Below are 18,121 nucleotides of genomic sequence, written 5' to 3'. Positions count from 1 at the left end.
CAAGCCTGCAGTGGGCAGTAGTGTCCTCCTACTGTGGTCTGTGGTGACAGGTTGGACTCGATGAGCTTTGAGGTCTCTTCCAACCTTAGGAATACTGGATAGTGCTGGTTAGGGACCTTCCAGGCACCCAGCATCATCTGTGGCCCCCAAAACACCCACCCATGCAGATGCCCCTGATAGCCCCCCTGGGAGTCAGCCCCATGTGAGCTCAGAGTGCTCTTGAAAAAAGCCAGCACCTCTCTGTTCCCCACACCCCCCCCGTGGTGCCTGCTCTCCTGAGGGCAGCTCCCTCCAGCCAGGCAGGGAGTGCTGCCTTTCCTCACCATCTTCCCACAGCTCCTTAGCTTTTCCTCCCTTTTTCCCCCTCGTTTTCTCCTCATTCTAATGGGATGGTGAGCCAGAGGTTGGTGTTTTAAGCAGCAGAACATTGCATTTCATTAACTCCATTACACACTTGGTTTAATTTCCAATTAGCCTGGGTTGCCAGCAAAAATAATCTGATTGCTCTGACTGCTTGGTGTTCTAGATCTGCCTAGCTTCCCCCCTGCCCCCCACCCCCTGCAAAGCTCTTCTGTGTGGGCTGGGAGGCAGACACTCAGGTTTTCAACCACCCCCTTTCCCTCCTTGTTAATGTCTTCTGTACCATTTGCTCTGAGCTGGAGGGTTGAGCTGCCAGGAGGAGTAGCTGGAGATCAGTGCTCTTCCCTCTGCAGCTCTCTGCAGGTCAGGGCTGCTCCCTCTGGCTGCAGAGGAGGTTTGTCTGGAGGTGGGTTGAGAAACATTGGGCTCTTATTAAATGTGTAATGTAGGTTGAAGTGCCTGGGAGACTTCCTGCTCCTCAGCCCTGTGACACTTCTGCAAGGAGCTGAATTAGCTGCAAATTCCAGGCCAAAACACAGGGAAAAAGTCAGGTTTGTTGCCATTCAGAACTCAGCTCTGCTCTAATGAGCTGTGCTGGGACTGCCCCTGAGATGCAGTCAGGGATGTGTGGAAGTGATGGACAGCAGCCAACCAGGGCCCAGTGCTTATCATGATCATTGTTACATCTTCAGTCTGCTCTCTCTGCAGCTCTGCTTCCTAGGTGGTTTGTGGGGGTTTTCTGAGGCTGATTCTTGTTAGTTGGAAGCTGTTAGCTTAAGGGCAGCGTTCATGGTGAGTCAGGTGAGGCCTTTTGCCGTGGAATCCACTGAGGAGTTTGAGCTTTTAGAAGCTTTCCCCTGGTCATTAATTGTTTGGGCTCACAGATCTTTGGCTGCTGGCTTGACCTGGGGTGGTTTTCATCAGTTTTGACAACTGCAGACTGCACTGGGACTTGGGTTCTTGGCACCTTAGCTGTCATCTTCCAAGCTGTGACATGAGTTACACAACTCCTGGTTGGTTTCTCACAGAAATGAGGTTCTCCTCTCCTCTGCCCTGCTCTGCTGAGGCCACATCTGGAATACTGTGTCTGTTCTGGGCCTCTCAGTTCAAGTAGGACCTCAGGGAACTGCTTGAAAGAGTTCAGCCCAGAGGCCCCAAGCTCCTGCAGGCAGTGGCACATCTCCCTGTGAGGCCAGGCTGAGGGAGCTGGGGCTTGGAGCAGAGGAGCCTGAGGGCTGCCCTCATTGCTGGGGATCAAGATGTGCAGGGCTGGAGCCAGGCTCTGCTCAGGGATGGCCAGGGGTAGAAGAAGGGGCAATGCAAGCTGGAGCAGAGGAGGTGCCATGTGAACCTCATTTCATTTTTAGGTGTTTTGTTCAGCCTGGAGAAGAGAAGGCTCCAGGGAGCTCTTGGACCAATCTTCCCAGTACCTGAAGGGGCTCCAGGAGAGCTGGGGAGGGACTTTGGCCAAGGGCTGGGAGTGCCAGGATGAGGACCAATGGCTTTGAGCTGGGAGAGGGGAGACTAAGAGTGGAGATGAGGAAGAAGCTCTTTGAGAGTGAGGGTGGGGAGACTCTGGAACAGGTTGTCCAGGGAGGCTGTGGCTGCCTCCTGCCTGGAGGTGTCCAAGGCCAGGCTGGATGAGACCTTGAGCAAGCTGTGCTGGTGGGAGGTGTCCCTGCCCTAGATCATCCCTGGCTGATCTTCAAGGTCCCTTCCAGCCCAATCCATTCCATGCATTCTGTGAATTTAAACTTTCCAGCTCCTTTTGCTCTTCACCTTCACTTGTGAGCTTCCAAACTGTGATGGAATTGGAGCAGCTTTGGCTTTGGTTCCGTGCTGTGCCCCATGAACCCTCCCAGAATCACAGGAATTAAATCCTGGGAACAATAAGCAGCATCTCTTAATAAGTTCCTGATTCCAACAGCACCAGATAAGAGCAGTGCTGATTGCTAATGATTTGGGTGACAGAAGGCTCATTCAGCTAATGAGATTCATAACATCTTGGCTCCAAATCCTCTCCCTGACCTCTAGGTGTGAAATGCAAAGCAATCAGCCCGGCTGTGCCTGCCCTGACTTTGGAATGTGCCTGGTTAATGACAGGCACTGATGGGAACAATGCAGAGAAGCTTCTGGTCAGGCTCTTCCTGTTTGCAGTGCTGCATCTGAAGCCTCTGTAGTCAGCCCCAGAATCAGCCAGCCTTGGAGATGTTTCTTTGCCTTCATCCCCCAGAAGATAGAGCATCCATCTTCACTGCAGCAGGGGTGTGGGGTGAGGTGGGCTGGGCATAATCGTCAGGAAATGTGCAGATGACACCAAGCTGGGAGCAGATGTTGGTCAGTTAGAGGGCAGAAGGGCTCTGCAGAGGGACCTTGCCAGGCTGGACAGGTGGGCAGAGGCCAACAGGATGGCATTCAACAAGTCCAAGTGCTGAGTGCTGCACTTTGGCCACAGCAACCCCGGGCAGAGTGGGGTCAGAGTGGCTGAGAGCAGCCAAACAGAGAGGGACCTGGGGGTACTGATTGACAGCCACCTAAACATGAGCCAGCAGTGTGCCCAGGTGGCCAAGAAGGCCAAGGGCATCCTGGCCTGCATCAGGAAGAGTGTGGCCAGCAGGAGCAGGGAAGTCCTTGTGCCCTGTGCTCAGCACTGCTGAGGCCACACCTTGAGTCCTGGGTCCAGTTCTGGGTTCCTCAGTTTAGGAAGGACATTGAGAGACTTGAAGGTGTCCAGAGAAGGGCAACAAGGCTGGGGAGGGGTCTGGAGCACAGCCCTGTGAGGAGAGGCTGAGGGAGCTGGGGTTGCTTAGCCTGGAGAAGAGGAGGCTCAGGGGAGACCTTCTTGCTCTCTACAACTACCTGAAAGGTGTTTGTAGCCAGGTGGGGCTTGGTCTCTTCTCCCAGGCAAGCAGCACCAGAACAAGAGGACACAGTCTCAAGCTGCACCAGGGGAAGTTTAGGCTGGAGGTGAGGAGAAAGTTCTTCCCAGAGAGAGTTGTTAGCCACTGGGACGTGCTGCCCAGGGAGGTGGTGGAGTCCCCATCCCTGGAGGTGTTCAAGAGGGGATTGGATGTGGCACTTGGAGCCATGGGTTAGTCATGAGGTCTGTGGTGACAGCTTGGACTCGATGATCCTCGAGGTCTCTTCCAACCCTTGTGATACTGTGATCCATGCTGTGAGATGCCCTGGAAGTGACTCCTGTCAGGGTGTGGCAGTCCTGTGTGGCAAGCTCAGGCTGAAATCCCTTTTCCAGGTGGTTTGAAACACAAAAGGCTTTGGTCTCACCTGCAGCTTTTCTGCATTTTGCAGCCCTGCTATTATGAACATCTTCATGGCACCTGCTAGCAGAAAACTGTTAAAGTCACCTCTCTCTGCAGCCCTAAACCCTCAGTACCACCCATGGGAGATGAACAAAATGAGTTCCTGCTCATTGTTTTACCTCACAGTAACTGAGGGTTCAAGGGCTGCTGCTTGGAACCAGAGAGAGAGACTGTTTTCCAGTCAGTTTGACTCTGCTGTTATGGACGTTCTCAGGTTTGTCCCCAGCATAAGGGCACAGAGCTGCTGGAGCAAGTCCAGAGGAGGGCCACAAAGATGATCCAAGAGCTGGAGCAGCTCTGCTGTGAGGACAGGCTGAGGGAGCTGGGGCTGTTCAGCCTGGAGAAGACTCTGGAAGGACCTTAGGGCAGCCTGCTGATACCTGGATGTGGCTCTGAGCAACCTGCTGTAGTGTGAGGTGTCCCTGGCCATGGCAGGGGGGGTTGGAACTGGCTGAGCCTTGAGGTCCTTTCCAACCCTAACAACTCTCTGAGTCTGTGATCTGCTTGTCTCCTGCCCCAGGTGGTTGCCAACGCCGTGGCTGCCCTGTCGGAGATCAGCGAGTCGCATCCCAACAGCAACCTGCTGGATTTGAACCCTCAGAACATCAACAAGCTGCTGACAGCTCTAAATGAGTGCACAGAGTGGGGCCAGATCTTCATCCTGGACTGTCTGTCCAACTACAACCCCAAGGATGATCGTGAAGCTCAGAGGTATGGTGCTTCCTGCTCCCTGGCTGGGCTGGCTGGGGGCTGTTCGCGAGCAGGGCGCCTGCAGGCTTCTGGCAGTGTCGTGGCACTGGCAGCCCAGAAGGCAGCCATGTCCTGGGCTGCATCAGGAGTGTGAGGAGCAGCAGCACAAGGGAGTTTATTCTGCCTCTCTGCTCTGGTGTGACCCCCATCTGCAGGACTGTGTTCAGTTCTGGTGCCCCCAGCACAAGAAGAAGAGGGTCCAGAGGAAACCAGGAAGAGTATCAGAGGGCTGTCCCCTGTGGGGACAGGGAGGGAGAGTTAGGGATGTTCAGCCTGGAGAGGAGAAGGCTCCAGGGAAATCTTGGAGCAATCTTCCAGTACCTGAAGGAGGCTATCATATTGGTCAGAGTCTAATATGGTGGCATTCAACAAATCCAAGTGCCAGGGGCTGCACTTTGGCCACAACAACCCCAGGCAGAGCTACAGGCTGGGGTCAGAGTGGCTGAGAGCTGCCAACAGAGAGGGACCTGGGGGTGCTGATTGACAGCTGCCTGAACATGAGCCAGCAGTGTGCCCAGGTGGCCAAGAAGGCCAAGGGCATCCTGGCCTGCATCAGGAAGAGTGTGGCCAGCAGGAGCAGGGAAGTCCTTGTGCCCTGTGCTCAGCACTGCTTAGGCCACACCTTGAGTCCTGTGTCCAGTTCTGGGCTCCCCAGTTTAGGAAGGACATTGAGAGACTTGAAGGTGTCCAGAGAAGGGCAAGAAAGCTGGGGAGGGGTCTGGAGCACAGCCCTGTGAGGAGAGGCTGAGGGAGCTGGGGTTGCTTAGCCTGGAGAAGAGGAGACTCAGGGGAGACCTTCTTGCTCTCTCCAACTCCCTGCAGGGAAGTTGTAGCCAGGTGGGGGTTGGGCTCTTCTGCCAGGCAAGCAGCACCAGAACAAGAGGACACAGTCTCAAGCTGTGCCAGGGGAGGTTTAGGCTGGAGGGGAAGAGAAAGCTCTTCCCAGAGAGAGTTGTTAGCCGTTGGGATGTGCTGCCCAGGGAGGTGGTGGAGTCCCCATCCCTGGAGGTGTTCAAGCAGGGATTGGATGTGGCTCCTGGTGCCATGGTTTAGTCATGAGGTCTGTGGTGACAGCTTGGACTTGGTGCTCTTTGAGGTCTCTTCCAACCTTGGTGATACTGTGATAAGAGATCTGGGAAGGACTTTTGACAAGGGCTGGATGAGGGACAAGGGCTTTGAGTTGGGAGAGGAGAGACTGAGAGTGGAGATGAGGAAGAAACTCTTTGCAGTGAGGCTGGGGAGACTCTGGCACAGGCTGCCCAGGGAGGCTGTGGCTGCCTCCTCCCTGGAGGTGCTCCAGGCCAGGCTGGATGAGGCCTTGAGCAGCCTGGGCTGGTGGCAGGTGTCCCTGCCCATGGCATGGGCTTGGCACTGGATGTTATTTATGATCCCTTCCAACCATTCCATAATTCTCTGACTGTGGAAAGAGCCTGTGGTAAGAGTGTGCTCTGCTGAGGTGTGAGGGAGCTGAGGGAAACCTGCAGCAGCATGAGCATGTTTGGAGAATATTCTGCTTTAAAGCAGAGATTTCAAATCTACTTTTGCTACTTTGAGCAGCAAGAAGCCTGTGTAGGTTTTGGAGCTTCCAGAGTACTACAGCTTTGAGCCTGGAATGCTGTTTTGCCAGTAAAATGTCATCTGTTCTATGGTAGAACTGAAACTGAAGATAAGAAATTATTTCTCCTATCACTCCAGCTTCACTCTTGTGCTTTTATCTTCAGCTGCAGTGAGCAAACCTAAATACAAAGGCCTTAGAGTGTAAGCAGCAGAGTGTAGAATCTCAGCATGGTGAGGCTGCAGTGGACCTCTGGAGATGGTCCAGTCTAAGACCCCTGCTCAAGCAGGGCACCCACAGCACAATGCCCAGCAGCACACTGCCCAGGGGGGGTTGGAAGCTCTCCACACAAGGACACTCCACAACCTCTCTGGGCAGCCTGCTCCAGGCCTCCAGAGCCCTCACACCAAACAACTTTCTCCTCCTCTTCACATCCAACCTCCTGGGCTCCACTCTCTGCCCCTTGCTGCCCCTTGGCCTGGCCCTGGCCACCACTCAGCAGAGCCTGGCCCCAGCCTCTTGCCCCCCACAGCTCCTTTAGCTCTTGCTGAGCATTGCTCAGCTGCCCTCTGGGGCTGCTCTTCTGCAGGCTCTCAGCCCCAGGGCTCTCAGCCTTTGCTCCTCCCAGAGCTGCTCCAGGCCCCTCAGCAGCTCTGCAGCCTCCCCTGGACTCTCTCCAGCAGTTCTCTGTCTCTCCTCAACTGGGGAGCCCAGACCTGGACCCAGCACTCCAGATGTGGCCTCCCTAGGGCAGAGTAGAGGGGGAGGAGAACCTCCCTTGATGTGCTGGCCACGTTCTTCATGCACCCTTCATGCACTTCAAACCTCCTCTTCACCTGTGTCCAGAATCACAGAAAGTCAGATTCTGCACCCAGGAGAGCAGGGCAGCAGCAGGCCCAGGGGAGTTCTCAGGCCAAATATATTTCATGGAGGTGGTGTGGGAGGGGGAAGAAGGGGCACAAGCCCAGGTACAAAATCCTGGGCAGGCCTTTTGGACTTTGAGTTTCTTCACTGCCTGCTTTGGAGGCAGACCAGCACTTTTCCCAGGCAGCTGTCACTGCTCTGGGGGACTTTATTTTTCCCCCCCTCCCTCCCCATTGTGTTCTCTTCTGGGCCAGAAACAGCTTTTAATGAGTGCTAGGAACCTGCAGAGAGCTCCAGGGTGTCAGGCCAGCATTATCCTGGCTCTGTCAGAGAGGGACCACGAGTGTGAGCAGCTGTGAACATGTCCCAGTTCCTCAGCCACAGTTCCTCTGAAGGGTGGGGTCTCAAAGTGGGTGGGCAGTGACTGCTGCTGCTGCTTTGTGTGGGTTCACACAGGAGTCTGCCAGCTCATGGCTCAGTGTTCTCCTTTCCAGCAGCTCTGCAGCACCTCTGGCTGAGGAGAACCTGAGGCACAGGGAGGTGATGCAGCTTTGGTGTGTCCAGGAGACCTTGGGCAGGGGCAGGTGGGGACTGGAAGGTCAAAAATCCTTGTGGGATTAGCCAGAGGGCTGCAGGATGTGGATGTCGAAGCTGGGCTGTCCCATGCTTGGTTCTTAGCTCAGGTTGGTCACTCAGACTGTGTGGGACTGCTTAGGGCAAGAACTAAGGAAAACAGAGCAGCTGCAGGGGAAATGAATGGGATTGAAAAGAGACATTTGGGCCAGTGTGGAGATGAGTGGTGATTAGCATGGATAAACTGAGCCAGCCCAGGTACCTGGATGGGGTAAAAGGGTGATTGGTTAGGTAAGGAAGCTCCACCTAACCTTCAGGAGAAAGTTGTTTGGTGTGAGGGTGCTGGAGGCCTGGAGCAGGCTGCCCAGAGAGGTTGTGGAGTGTCCTTGTGTGGAGAGCTTCCAACCCCCCCTGGGCAGTGTGGTGCTGGGCAAGCTGCTGTGGGTGCCCTGCTTTAGGAGTGGGGTTGGCCTGGATGATCTCCAGAGGTCCCTTCCAGCCCCTCCATGCTGGCTTCTCTGATTCTCTGTAGGGAATGGTGAAATACTGCCCTCAGCTCTGACTTGGCCTCCTCTGCTCTCCACTTAGCTGTGCTGCTTCCCTTCTGGGGTGGCTGGAAGCAGATCTTGCAGGGACAGACACTTCAGGAGGCACAGATGGGAATAAGATTGTTCTGGGTTAGCAATCTGCAGGAGGGGGTGGGAAGAAACTTGACAGATGCTGCAAGAAAGGCCAAATGAACCCAAACTTCCTTTCTGCCTGGGATGGGTGTTTGGGATGCTGTCAGTTATAGAATCCACAGAGGCAAGTAGTGGAGCTGAGACCTGGCAGGCTGCTGAGCTCCTTCTTTCCTCTATCTTTGGAATAACAGAAACCTTTTCTTGCAGGAACAAATGGCTGAAATGGCAGCAAAAGCTCCCAGGCAAGCCAGAAGTTTGTGTCACCTCTGCATGGTTAGAGCAGGGCTAAAGCCTTTTGCTGATCACTCTTTGGTTGAAGTGGTGTGTGTAGGTGATGGCTGAGATCACAGGCATGGAGAGGGGCACCAGGCAAAGGCAGAAGGCAGCAGTGAGTGGCCTGTGTTGGGCCTGTAGTGCTGGGAGCTGGTGGAGTTCCTGAGCTAGCTGGCAGGAGAGGAAGCTGTGAGAGAAGCTGTTCCTGTTTGCTTCCTGCTGTGCTCAGCAGTATCACAGAATCACCAAGGTTGGAAGAGACCTCAAAGATCATCAAGTCTGACCTGTCACCACAGACCTCATGACTAGACCATGGCACCAAGTGCCACATCCAATCCCCTCTTGAACACCTCCAGGGATGGGGACTCCACCACCTCCCTGGGCAGCACAGCCCAATGGCTAACAACTCTCTCTGGGAAGAACTTTCTCCTCACCTCCAGCCTAAACCTCCCCTGGCACAGCTTGAGACTGTGTCCTCTTGTTCCTGGTGCTGGTTGCTAGAGAGAAGAGACCAACCCCCACCTGGCTACAGCCACCTTTCAGGTAGTTGTAGAGAGCAATGAGGTCTCCCCTGAGCCTTCTCTTCTCCAGGCTAAGCAACCCCAGCTCCCTCAGCCTCCCCTCACAGGGCTGTGCTCCAGACCCCTCCCCAGCTTTCTTGCCCTTCTCTGGACACCTTCAAGTCTCTCAATGTCCTTCTTAAACTGAGGAGCCCAGAACTGGACACAGGACTCAAGGTGTGGCCTAACCAAGGGGGAGGTCTCCATGCTGGGACCCCCCAAGGGGCCTTCCAAGTGCAGAGGGGGGGGGTCGGGGGGTACCCTGTGCCCCCCCCCCCCCCACGCATTTGGCGGTGGTGGGGAGGGTCTCAGAACTTATTGAGCCACTCTAGGCTGGACCCTTCCTTGTCACAGGGGTGGGAGGGGACCCTAGGGAGGTTTCCATTGTCCCTCAGTGGCACTGAGTAGGTGTATCACAGTCTCACAGTATAACTAAGGTTGGAAGAGACCTCGAGGATCATTGAGTCCAACCTGGCACCACAGACCTCATGACTAGACTAGACTAGTGTAGGGGGTGGCTCTGTTGATCATCCCCGAGTACCTGGCACAGAGACTGACCAGGGGGCAGATCAGGGCCAGGGGGCGGATCAGGGCCGGGGGCAGATGAGGGCCAGGGGTTGGATCAGGGCCGGGGGCAGACAAGGGCCAGGGGCGGATCAGGGCCAGGGGGCAGGTGAAGGCCAGGGGGCGGATCAGGGCCAGGGGCGGATCAGGGCCGGGGGCAGACTAGGGCCAGGGGCAGACGAGGGCCAGGGGGCGGATGAGGGCCGGGGGGCGGATGAGGGCCGGGGGGCGGATGAGGGCCGGGGGCGGATGAGGGCCGGGGGCGGATGAGGGCCGGGGGCGGATGATGGCCAGGGGGCGGATGAGGGCCGGGGGCGGATGAGGGCCGGGGGGCGGATGAGGGCCGGGGGCGGATGAGGGCCGGGGGCGGATGATGGCCAGGGGGCGGATGAGGGCCGGGGGCGGATGAGGGCCGGGGGGCGGATGAGGGCCGGGGGCGGATGAGGGCCGGGGGCGGATGAGGGCCGGGGGCGGATGAGGGCCGGGGGGCGGATGAGGGCCGGGGGCGGATGAGGGCCGGGGGCGGATGATGGCCGGGGGCGGATGAGGGCCGGGGGGCAGATGATGGCCAGGGGGTGGATGAGGGCCGGGGGCGGATGAGGGCCGGGGGGCAGATGATGGCCAGGGGGTGGATGATGGCCGGGGGGCGGATGAGGGCCGGGGTGGATCAGGGCCGGGGCTGGATCAGGGCCGGGGGCGGATGAGGGCCAGGGGGCAGATGAGGGCCAGGGCGCCGATGCCGAGGCTGGCAGCGATCACAGGCTCCCGGGCCCAGAACTCCCTCAGCACCTTGCCCAGCGCCATCGCTGCTCCCCAGCAAGGCCAGGCTTTGTCAGGGGAGGCTCAGGCTGGCGAGTAGGATTTCATCACTGAAAGGCTACTCAAACATTGGAGCAGGCTGCCCAGGGCAGTGGGGTAATCAGCATCCCTGGAGCTGTTCAAGCAGCCTCCGGAGCTGGCGCTTCGGGAGATGGTTTAGTGTCGCCCCTGCAGTGCTGGGGCAGGGGTTGGAGTGGATGAGCTTTGAGGTCTCTTCCAAGCAAATGTTTTCTGTGATTCTTTGTGAGCAAAGCCCCACCAGAGTAGGGGCTGAGAAGCTGCCTTCAGCCAGGTTGGCAGCCTGAGGTACTGTGACCCCTCTCCTGCTCCTCTCCCTGCAGTATTTGTGAGCGGGTCACCCCTCGGCTGTCTCATGCCAACTCTGCAGTGGTGCTCTCAGCAGTGAAGGTCTTGATGAAGTTCCTGGAGCTTCTTCCCAAGGACTCTGACTATTACAACATGCTGCTGAAGAAGCTTGCCCCTCCCCTGGTGACCCTGCTGTCTGGAGAGCCTGAAGTTCAGTACGTTGCCCTGAGGAACATCAACTTGATCGTGCAGAAAAGGTAAAGGTTGTCACAGGTTATCTCAGATGCATCCCTGTGCACAGAACATGGTTTAGTCCAAGTCCAGGCCCCTCAAGGGATGGATTGGAGAGTCTCACTGTGGTAGCCTGGATCAGTTTTCATTGCAGCACACTTGTGATGCCAGTGTCAGACAGTAGTTCTTTACCTGCCTCGCTCTTCGCTGCTCTCTCCTTAGACTACAAATCAGAGCAGAGAGCAGTGTCACTGTGCAGTGCAGAGTGGCCTGCAGAGCTCAGTGTGCCTCTGCTGTGCCCTTCAGTGCAGAAGAACCAGGCTGGTGGCTTACTGATGCACAGAGGGCTGAGGGTTTTCACCAGTTCACTCCCCATGCATGTTTAAACACTTTGTTCCTGGCTGTGAGGGTGGGATGGGCTGGATGGCACTTTGTGGTCAGAGCAGAGTTGCTGTTCACTGGCATCTGGCAAGTGGAAGCAGGGAGTGAGTTTGGGTGGGTTTTAAACTGAGGTAAGGATCTTGTTACTGCTGTGTTGTCTGCTGACCCACTGCAGGGGTTGGCTCAGCAGTCCAAGTGCAGGGAGTAGAGATGCAGCCATAGTTAGACTCTTCAGCATTCTGACTTCCTTCAGATCATTCTCCTATGTTTGTTTGTGTGTCCTGGGCTCACAGTGACCCTATTCCATTTCTCCCTGAACCTTTGGGTAGATAGAAGGATGCCCATGAGCCAGCAAGGTGTCTTTGTGCCCAAGAGAGCCAGTGGCATCCTGGGGTGTATCAGAAGGGATGTGCTTAGTAGGTTGAGAGAGGTTGTCCTGCCCCTCTACTCTGCCCTGGTAAGGCCACAGCTGGAATATTGTGTCCAGTTCTGGACCCCTCAGTTCAAGAAGGACCCCAGGGAACTGCTTGACAGAGTCCAGCCCAGAGCCTCAGAGGTGCTGCAGGCAGTGGCACATCTCTCTCTGAGGCCAGGCTGAGGGAGCTGGGGCTTGGAGTAGAGGAGCCTGAGGGCTGCCCTCATTGCTGGGGATCAAGATGTGCAGGGCTGGAGCCAGGCTCTGCTCAGGGATGGCCAAGGACAGCACAAGGGGCACTGGGGGCAAGCTGGAGCAGAGGAGGTGCCAGGGGAACACTGTGAGGGTGGCAGAGCCCTGGAGCAGGCTGCCCAGAGAGGCTGTGGAGTCTCCTGCTCTGGAGCCTTCCCAACCCCCTCTGGCTGTGTTCCTGTGTGAGCTGCCCTGGGTGGCCCTGCTCTGGCAGGGGGCTTCGGCTGGATGATCTCCAGAGGTCCTTTCCGTCCCCTCCCATCCTTTGATGCTGTGGTCTTTAAACAAAAGACATCTTTGCTTAAGGGCAGAGCTCGTTGCTTTTACCAGTCCTGAGTGAAACCTCTTTGTGTTCCCTGCAGGCCTGAAATCCTGAAGCAGGAGATCAAGGTGTTCTTTGTGAAGTACAACGACCCCATCTATGTCAAACTGGAGAAACTGGACATCATGATCCGCCTGGCTTCTCAGGCAAACATTGCCCAGGTCAGCTGAGGAGCTCCTGCTGTGTTCTGGGGGTGCAGAAGCCTCTCATGGTCCTTGCATGAGGATGTAGAGAGCTCCTTGCTCCAAGGCACGGCTGTGCCTGCTGCAGTGCTCCGTGCAGCCGCTGGAGGGGAGGTGTTGGAGTCTCCTGCAGGATGTAAATGTTAATGGCATGGTGTGCCTTTGGTCCTGACCCTTGGCTAGATCTTGTTTTACAGATGACAGCTGCAGGAGGAGAGCTGCTTGCTGTCTCCTGTCAGATGAGTCACTGCTGGTGCTGAGGTTGCAGTGAGAGGCTTGTTTGCAGCAGGAGCAGTGTGCCTGAGCAGAGGCACTCAGAAAGGCCAGGAGTGATTGGTGTGAATTCCAAGTGCCTTACTTAAAGTATTAAAGCCTTCCACAGACACTCTCCAGGGCTCCTTTGCCTCCCAGAGTGGAAGCAGCACAAACTTAAAGCTGAACTGAATCCAGGCTGCTTTGCAGTGCAGATCCTTCTTGGGTTTGGGTTTGGTGTAATCCAAATTCCTTTCTTGAAGGAAGAGTTCCTGAGGGCAACCCTGGTCACAGAGTGATGAATGCCTCTGCTCAGGGCTGTTACTGCCCCATCCCAGTTGTCACAGAGCAGCTTCCTTTCCTCTGCTCTCCAGGGCTCCTTTGCCTCCCAGAGTGGAAGCAGCACAAACTTAAAGCTGAACTGAATCCAGGCTGCTTTGCAGTGCAGATCCTTCTTGGGTTTGGGTTTGGTGTAATCCAAATTCCTTTCTTGAAGGAAGAGTTCCTGAGGGCAACCCTGGTCACAGAGTGATGAATGCCTCTGCTCAGGGCTGTTACTGCCCCATCCCAGTTGTCACAGAGCAGCTTCCTTTCCTCTGCCATTTCTGAGCAGCTCTCCTGCTCCCTGCTCTGATGTGTTTGGAACAGAGCAAGGCAGTCCATGCCCCTTTTGTGCTGTGGGCATGGCAAACAGTTTAAAAATCAGTTTCCATGAGGCAGTGTTCAGCATTTTCTGTCTAGTCCTGGTAGGCTCCATCCCAGTTCCACTGCATGATGTTCAGATAATGCAGGCTGGCAGCAGCAGTGTCTGGAGGGCAAGGGCTGGGCCTGGGATCTGCAGACTGATGAATGAATCTCTTCCTGCTTCTAAAGATGCACTCCTGAAAACAACCCAAGCTGAGGTGCTGGAGGCCTGGAGCAGGCTGCCCAGAGAGGTTGTGGAGTGTCCTTGTGTGGAGAGCTTCCAACCCCCCCTGGGCATTGTGCTCCTGGGCAAGCTGCTGTGGGTGCCCCTGCTTTAGGAGTGGGCTTGGTCTGGATGATCTCCAGAGGTCCCTTCCAGCCCCTCCATGCTGGGGTTCTGTGATGCCTTCCCTTTCTCTTCCTGACACCTTCCATACACACTTTCTGCTGCTTGATTCATTCCACTCTGAAGTTTATATTCCACTCTCCATTATAGTCTCAGAAGTCTCTTTCAACTCATTTCTTCCCCTGCTTTGTTGGGCAGCCTGAGCCTCCTGTGCTCTTGCATGAGGCATGGTGTGAGCAGTCCCTCTCCTCTTGCAAGCAGGCAGAGATGACTTCACCCTGGGCCCTTGTGCTACCAGAAAGTGGCACAGATTCCATGAGTAGCAGGCTAAAGGATTTCCATTAGAAGCAAGCTGCTGTGGGTGCCCTGCTTTAGCAGCAGGGGGGGTGGACTGCATCATCTCCAGAGGTCCCTTCCAACCTCACCATGCTGGGAGTTGTCAGAAATATGCCCTCAGTGAAGACCTAAGGGGAGCAGGCTCCTACTCACACCCCTGCTGGGTGGCTCTCATCCCCATCCCTGCTCCACTTGGGTCCCGGTCAGAGTGACTTGGGCAGCGCTGGAGAAGCCCAAGCTCCTAACGTGGTGCTCCAAGTGCTGTGCAGCCATAGATCACCCAAGGCAGTAATAAAGCTTCAAAACACAGATGTCTGCTCCTTGAGATTTATCTGTCTGCAGTCTGCCCCTTCAAGGCCTCTTTATCTTACTGCTCTGAGCAATTTGCATCAGCCAGAGATTTCTCAGGCTGTCTGCTGGGTGCTCTTCACCTCTCCCTTGCAATGGGTTGGTGAGATCCTGGTGAAATCCCTGCTGTCATTTCTGACATGAGAAGCCGAAACAAATGAGGTGTGGAGGCAGTATAAATGGTGTGGGAGGTTTTGTGGAGCAGTTTTTCCTGAGGTGAGTGATTTGTTGAACACAAAATTGCTTTGCAGTTAGTGGTCTGGGAGGTCCCAGCAGCTCCGGCTCGAAGCGCTCGGTCAGTTTGCATTAGCTGAAGAAAAAGAGACAAAACAGTTAATCTAAGTCCTAAGAGGGGAAATGGCTCTGTCTAGGTGTTCAAAGGTGTCCTCAGATCTCCCCTGCACTCTCCTTTTAGATCCAGAGGTTTGTCTCAGCACAGAAAAGGAGAGGCTAGAAATACAATAGAGTAGAATTAACCAGGTTGGAAAAGACCTGAGATCATCCAGTGCAACCTCTCACCCAGCACCATCTGATCAACTCAACCATGGCACCAAGTGCCTCAGCCAGGCTCTTCCTAAACATCTCCAGGGATGGGGAGTCTACCTCCTTGGGCAGCACATCCCAATGGCCAATCTCTCTTGCTGGGAAGGATTTCTTCCTAACCTCCAGCCTGAACTTCCCCTGGCACAGCTTGAGACTGTGTCCTCTTGTTCTGGTGCTGCTTGCCTGGCAGAAGAGAACAACCCCCACCTGGCTACAACCTCCCTTCAAGGAGTTGGAGAGAGCAATGAGGTCTCCCCTGAGGCTCCTCTTCTCCAGGCTAAGCAACCCCAGCTCCCTCAGCCTCTCCTCACAGGGCTGTGCTCCAGACCCCTCCCCAGCTTTCTTGTCCTTCTCTGGACACCTTCCAGTCTCTCAATGTCCTTCTTGAGCTGAGGAGCCCAGAACTGGACACAGGACTCAAGGTGTGGCCTAAGCAGTGCTGAGCACAGGGCACAAGGACTTCCCTGCTCCTGCTGGCCACACTCTTCCTGCTGCAGGCCAGGATGCCCTTGGCCTTCTTGGCTCCCTGGGCACACTGCTGGCTCTTGTTCAGCTGCTGTCAACCACTATCCCCAGGTCCCTTTCTGCCTGGCTGCTCTCAGCCACTCTGTCCCCAGCCTGGGGTTGCTGTGGCCAAAGTGCAGCACCTGGCACTTAGCTGTGTTCAATCTCATGCCCTTGGACTCTCCCCATCTGTGTAGCCTGTCAGGGTCCCTCTGCAGAGCCCTTCTCCCCTCTAGCAGATGCCATTGTAGAGTGCAGTTCCTGCTTGTCAGTACAGCTTCATTTGCTTCTGACTGAGTTGGTTTGGCTTAAAAGTTAATGCTGGGGGGGAAACTTCAACCCACCACACTTGTGTTGTGGTCTTCAAGTGGCAGCACTTGCCAGAGTGGGAAGTTCTCTCTGTGTGACCCAAAGGTGTTTCCCCTGCAGGTCCTGGCAGAGCTCAAGGAATACGCTACGGAGGTGGACGTCGACTTCGTGCGCAAGGCTGTGCGAGCCATCGGCCGCTGTGCCATCAAGGTTGAGGCAAGTATCTGGCTCCTGAGGTGGTCTCTGCTTGCTTTCAGAAGCAGTGATGGCCTTTGTCTTCTCCTTCCCACCCTACCCAGAGTTTCTTTGCTGCTGTGTTGGCACTCAGGTGACCTGGAAACCCCACGCTCACGGGGCAAGGCCCAGCTGAGCAGCAGTGCTGGTGAGCTCCAGCTGAGTACATCACAGGAGGGTGCTGTGCTCCTCAGCTTGCAGGCAGAGCAAAGCACCTAAACCATCCTTGGTGGAATCTTGTGCTGCAGTGGTTTTGGTGGCCAGCAGGAGCAGGGAGGTCATTCTGCCCCTGTACACTGCACTGGTTAGGCCACACCTTGAGTCCTGTGTCCAGTTCTGGGCTCCTCAGGTTAGGAAGGAGGTTGACTTGCTGGAAGGTGTCCAGAGAAGGGCAACGAAGTTGGGGAGGGGCTTGGAACAGAAGCCCTATGAGGAGAGGCTGGGGGAGCTGGAGCTGCTTAGCCTGGAGAGGAGGAGACTCAGAGGTGGCCTTCTTGCTCTCTACAACTACCTGAAGGGGGGTTGTAGACAGGCAGAGGTTGGTCCCTTCTCCCAGGCAGCCAGCACCAGAACAAGAGGACACAGTCTCAGGCTGTGCCAGGGGAGGTTGAGGCTGGAGGTCAGGAGGAAGTTTTACACAGAGAGAGTGATTGCCCATTGGAATGGGCTGCCTGGGGAGGTGGTGGAGTCACCATCCCTGGAGGTGTTCAGGAGGAGACTTGACAGGGTGCTTGGTGCCATGGGTTAGTTGATTAGGTGGTGTTGGATGATAGGTTGGACACGATGATCTTGAAGGTCTCTTCCAACCTGGTTTATTCTATTCTATAACCAGTACTCCATGAGGGCCTCCTTTCACAGCTGTGGCTTAATCTTTGATGGGGGAAGGATTAGGGCTTGAACTCAGCACTGTGAAGTCTTTTGTTTGATGTGAAACACATGCACAGACCCTCAGAGGTTTGGGGCACCAAGGTGCAATTTGCAGAGTGACTCTGCTTGTCCAGTGCTGAAGGTGCTTGTAGCTTCCTTTGGAGCCTGCCCTCTTTAGCCTGGATGCTTATGCAAAGAAGTTCCTAAGAACCTCTGCAGAATAAGTCTGAACTGTCCTCTGCCAGCTGAGTAGCCAGCAAAATCCTCCTGATAACATCATCTTTAGTGAGGTCTCTGTTAATTCCCCTGTAACCCAATCTGCTATGGCTGACAGAGCTCTGAAAGCCTGTGAGGAGAGGGAAGGCTTTTGCTGTGCTGCTGGTGCTGTTCACTAAACTGATAACTGAGTGCAGAATGTCACCTAAGTGGTCTGATTTCAGCTGAGCTCATTTAGCTTTTGCTAAAGTGTGTTCCCAAGAGCACTGCCTGACAGCAGAGCTAAACAAGAGCCTAATCAGGCCTGGCTGAGTGCAGTGCCAGGGCAAAGGTTGCCCTTCTGGCAGCTGAGCTGCTGCAAATCTGTGTAAAGAGGACACCAACTTCTCTCCTCTTGCATCAACCTCCCAGGCAGCCTTCTCTTCCTTCAGCTCTTTAAGGCTGATCACTGCCATGCTCTCTACAACAACCTGAAAAGAAGGTTGGAGCCAAGTGGAGCTTGGTCTCTTCTCCCTGGTGTCAGGTGGTAGAATGAGAAGAAATAGCCTGAAATTGTGCCAGGGGAGGGTTAGGGTGGAGATGAGGAAACATTTCTTTGCTGCAAGAGTGGTCAGGGATTGGCACAGGCTGCCCAGGGAGGTGGTGGAGTCCCCATGCCTGGAGGTGCTCAAGGAACACATGTTCAAGGTGTTCAAGAAACATGACATGGCACCAGGGGCCGTGGTTTAATGGCCATGGTGGTCTTAGGCTGATGATTGAACTCAGTCTTGGAGGACTTCTCCAACCAAGGCAATTCTTTGATTCTCTGATTTTAAGGGTGGCCTAACAGAGCAGCTGAGCCCTGCTTCTGGTTTATGTCTGCAGTTCAAAACACCAGAGTGCTCCTTCCATGCAGGAAGCTGGATGACAGGAGGCAATGCTCTTGAGCATGGAAGAGAGCTGCTGAGGAGTTAAAAGAAGCTGGTGGCAGCCCTTTTGGAAGTGGTGCTTGTGCTGGGGAGCAGGAGCTAGCTTTAGGTCTCAGCAGGGAGGTTCTCACCAGCATGTGGCCCTGTGTGTGTCCTGGTGCACCCCT

General features: G+C 55.3%; 1 protein-coding gene across 4 annotated transcripts in view; it reads left to right on the top strand.

Annotated features, from left to right (window-relative positions):
- Window positions 1–18,121, top strand: part of AP2B1 (adaptor related protein complex 2 subunit beta 1) — a 104,837-nt gene that overhangs the window by 18,979 nt on the left and 67,737 nt on the right. For all 4 annotated transcript variants that reach the window (XM_068165392.1, XM_068165394.1, XM_068165393.1 and 1 more), the window contains 4 exons: window positions 4,201–4,391; window positions 10,660–10,881; window positions 12,266–12,386; window positions 15,850–15,945. In XM_068165392.1, the coding sequence (XP_068021493.1) occupies window positions 4,201–4,391; window positions 10,660–10,881; window positions 12,266–12,386; window positions 15,850–15,945 (630 nt within the window). The remainder of the gene's footprint in view (window positions 1–4,200; window positions 4,392–10,659; window positions 10,882–12,265; window positions 12,387–15,849; window positions 15,946–18,121) is intronic.

This window comes from Melanerpes formicivorus, unplaced genomic scaffold, assembly GCF_026170545.1.
Source record: "Melanerpes formicivorus ecotype bairdi unplaced genomic scaffold, bMelFor1.0.p_v2 SCAF_88, whole genome shotgun sequence".
Taxonomy (NCBI): domain Eukaryota; kingdom Metazoa; phylum Chordata; class Aves; order Piciformes; family Picidae; genus Melanerpes; species Melanerpes formicivorus.
The sequence above is the reverse complement of the archived record's forward strand: the minus strand, read 5'-3'. Positions and strand labels throughout refer to the sequence as shown.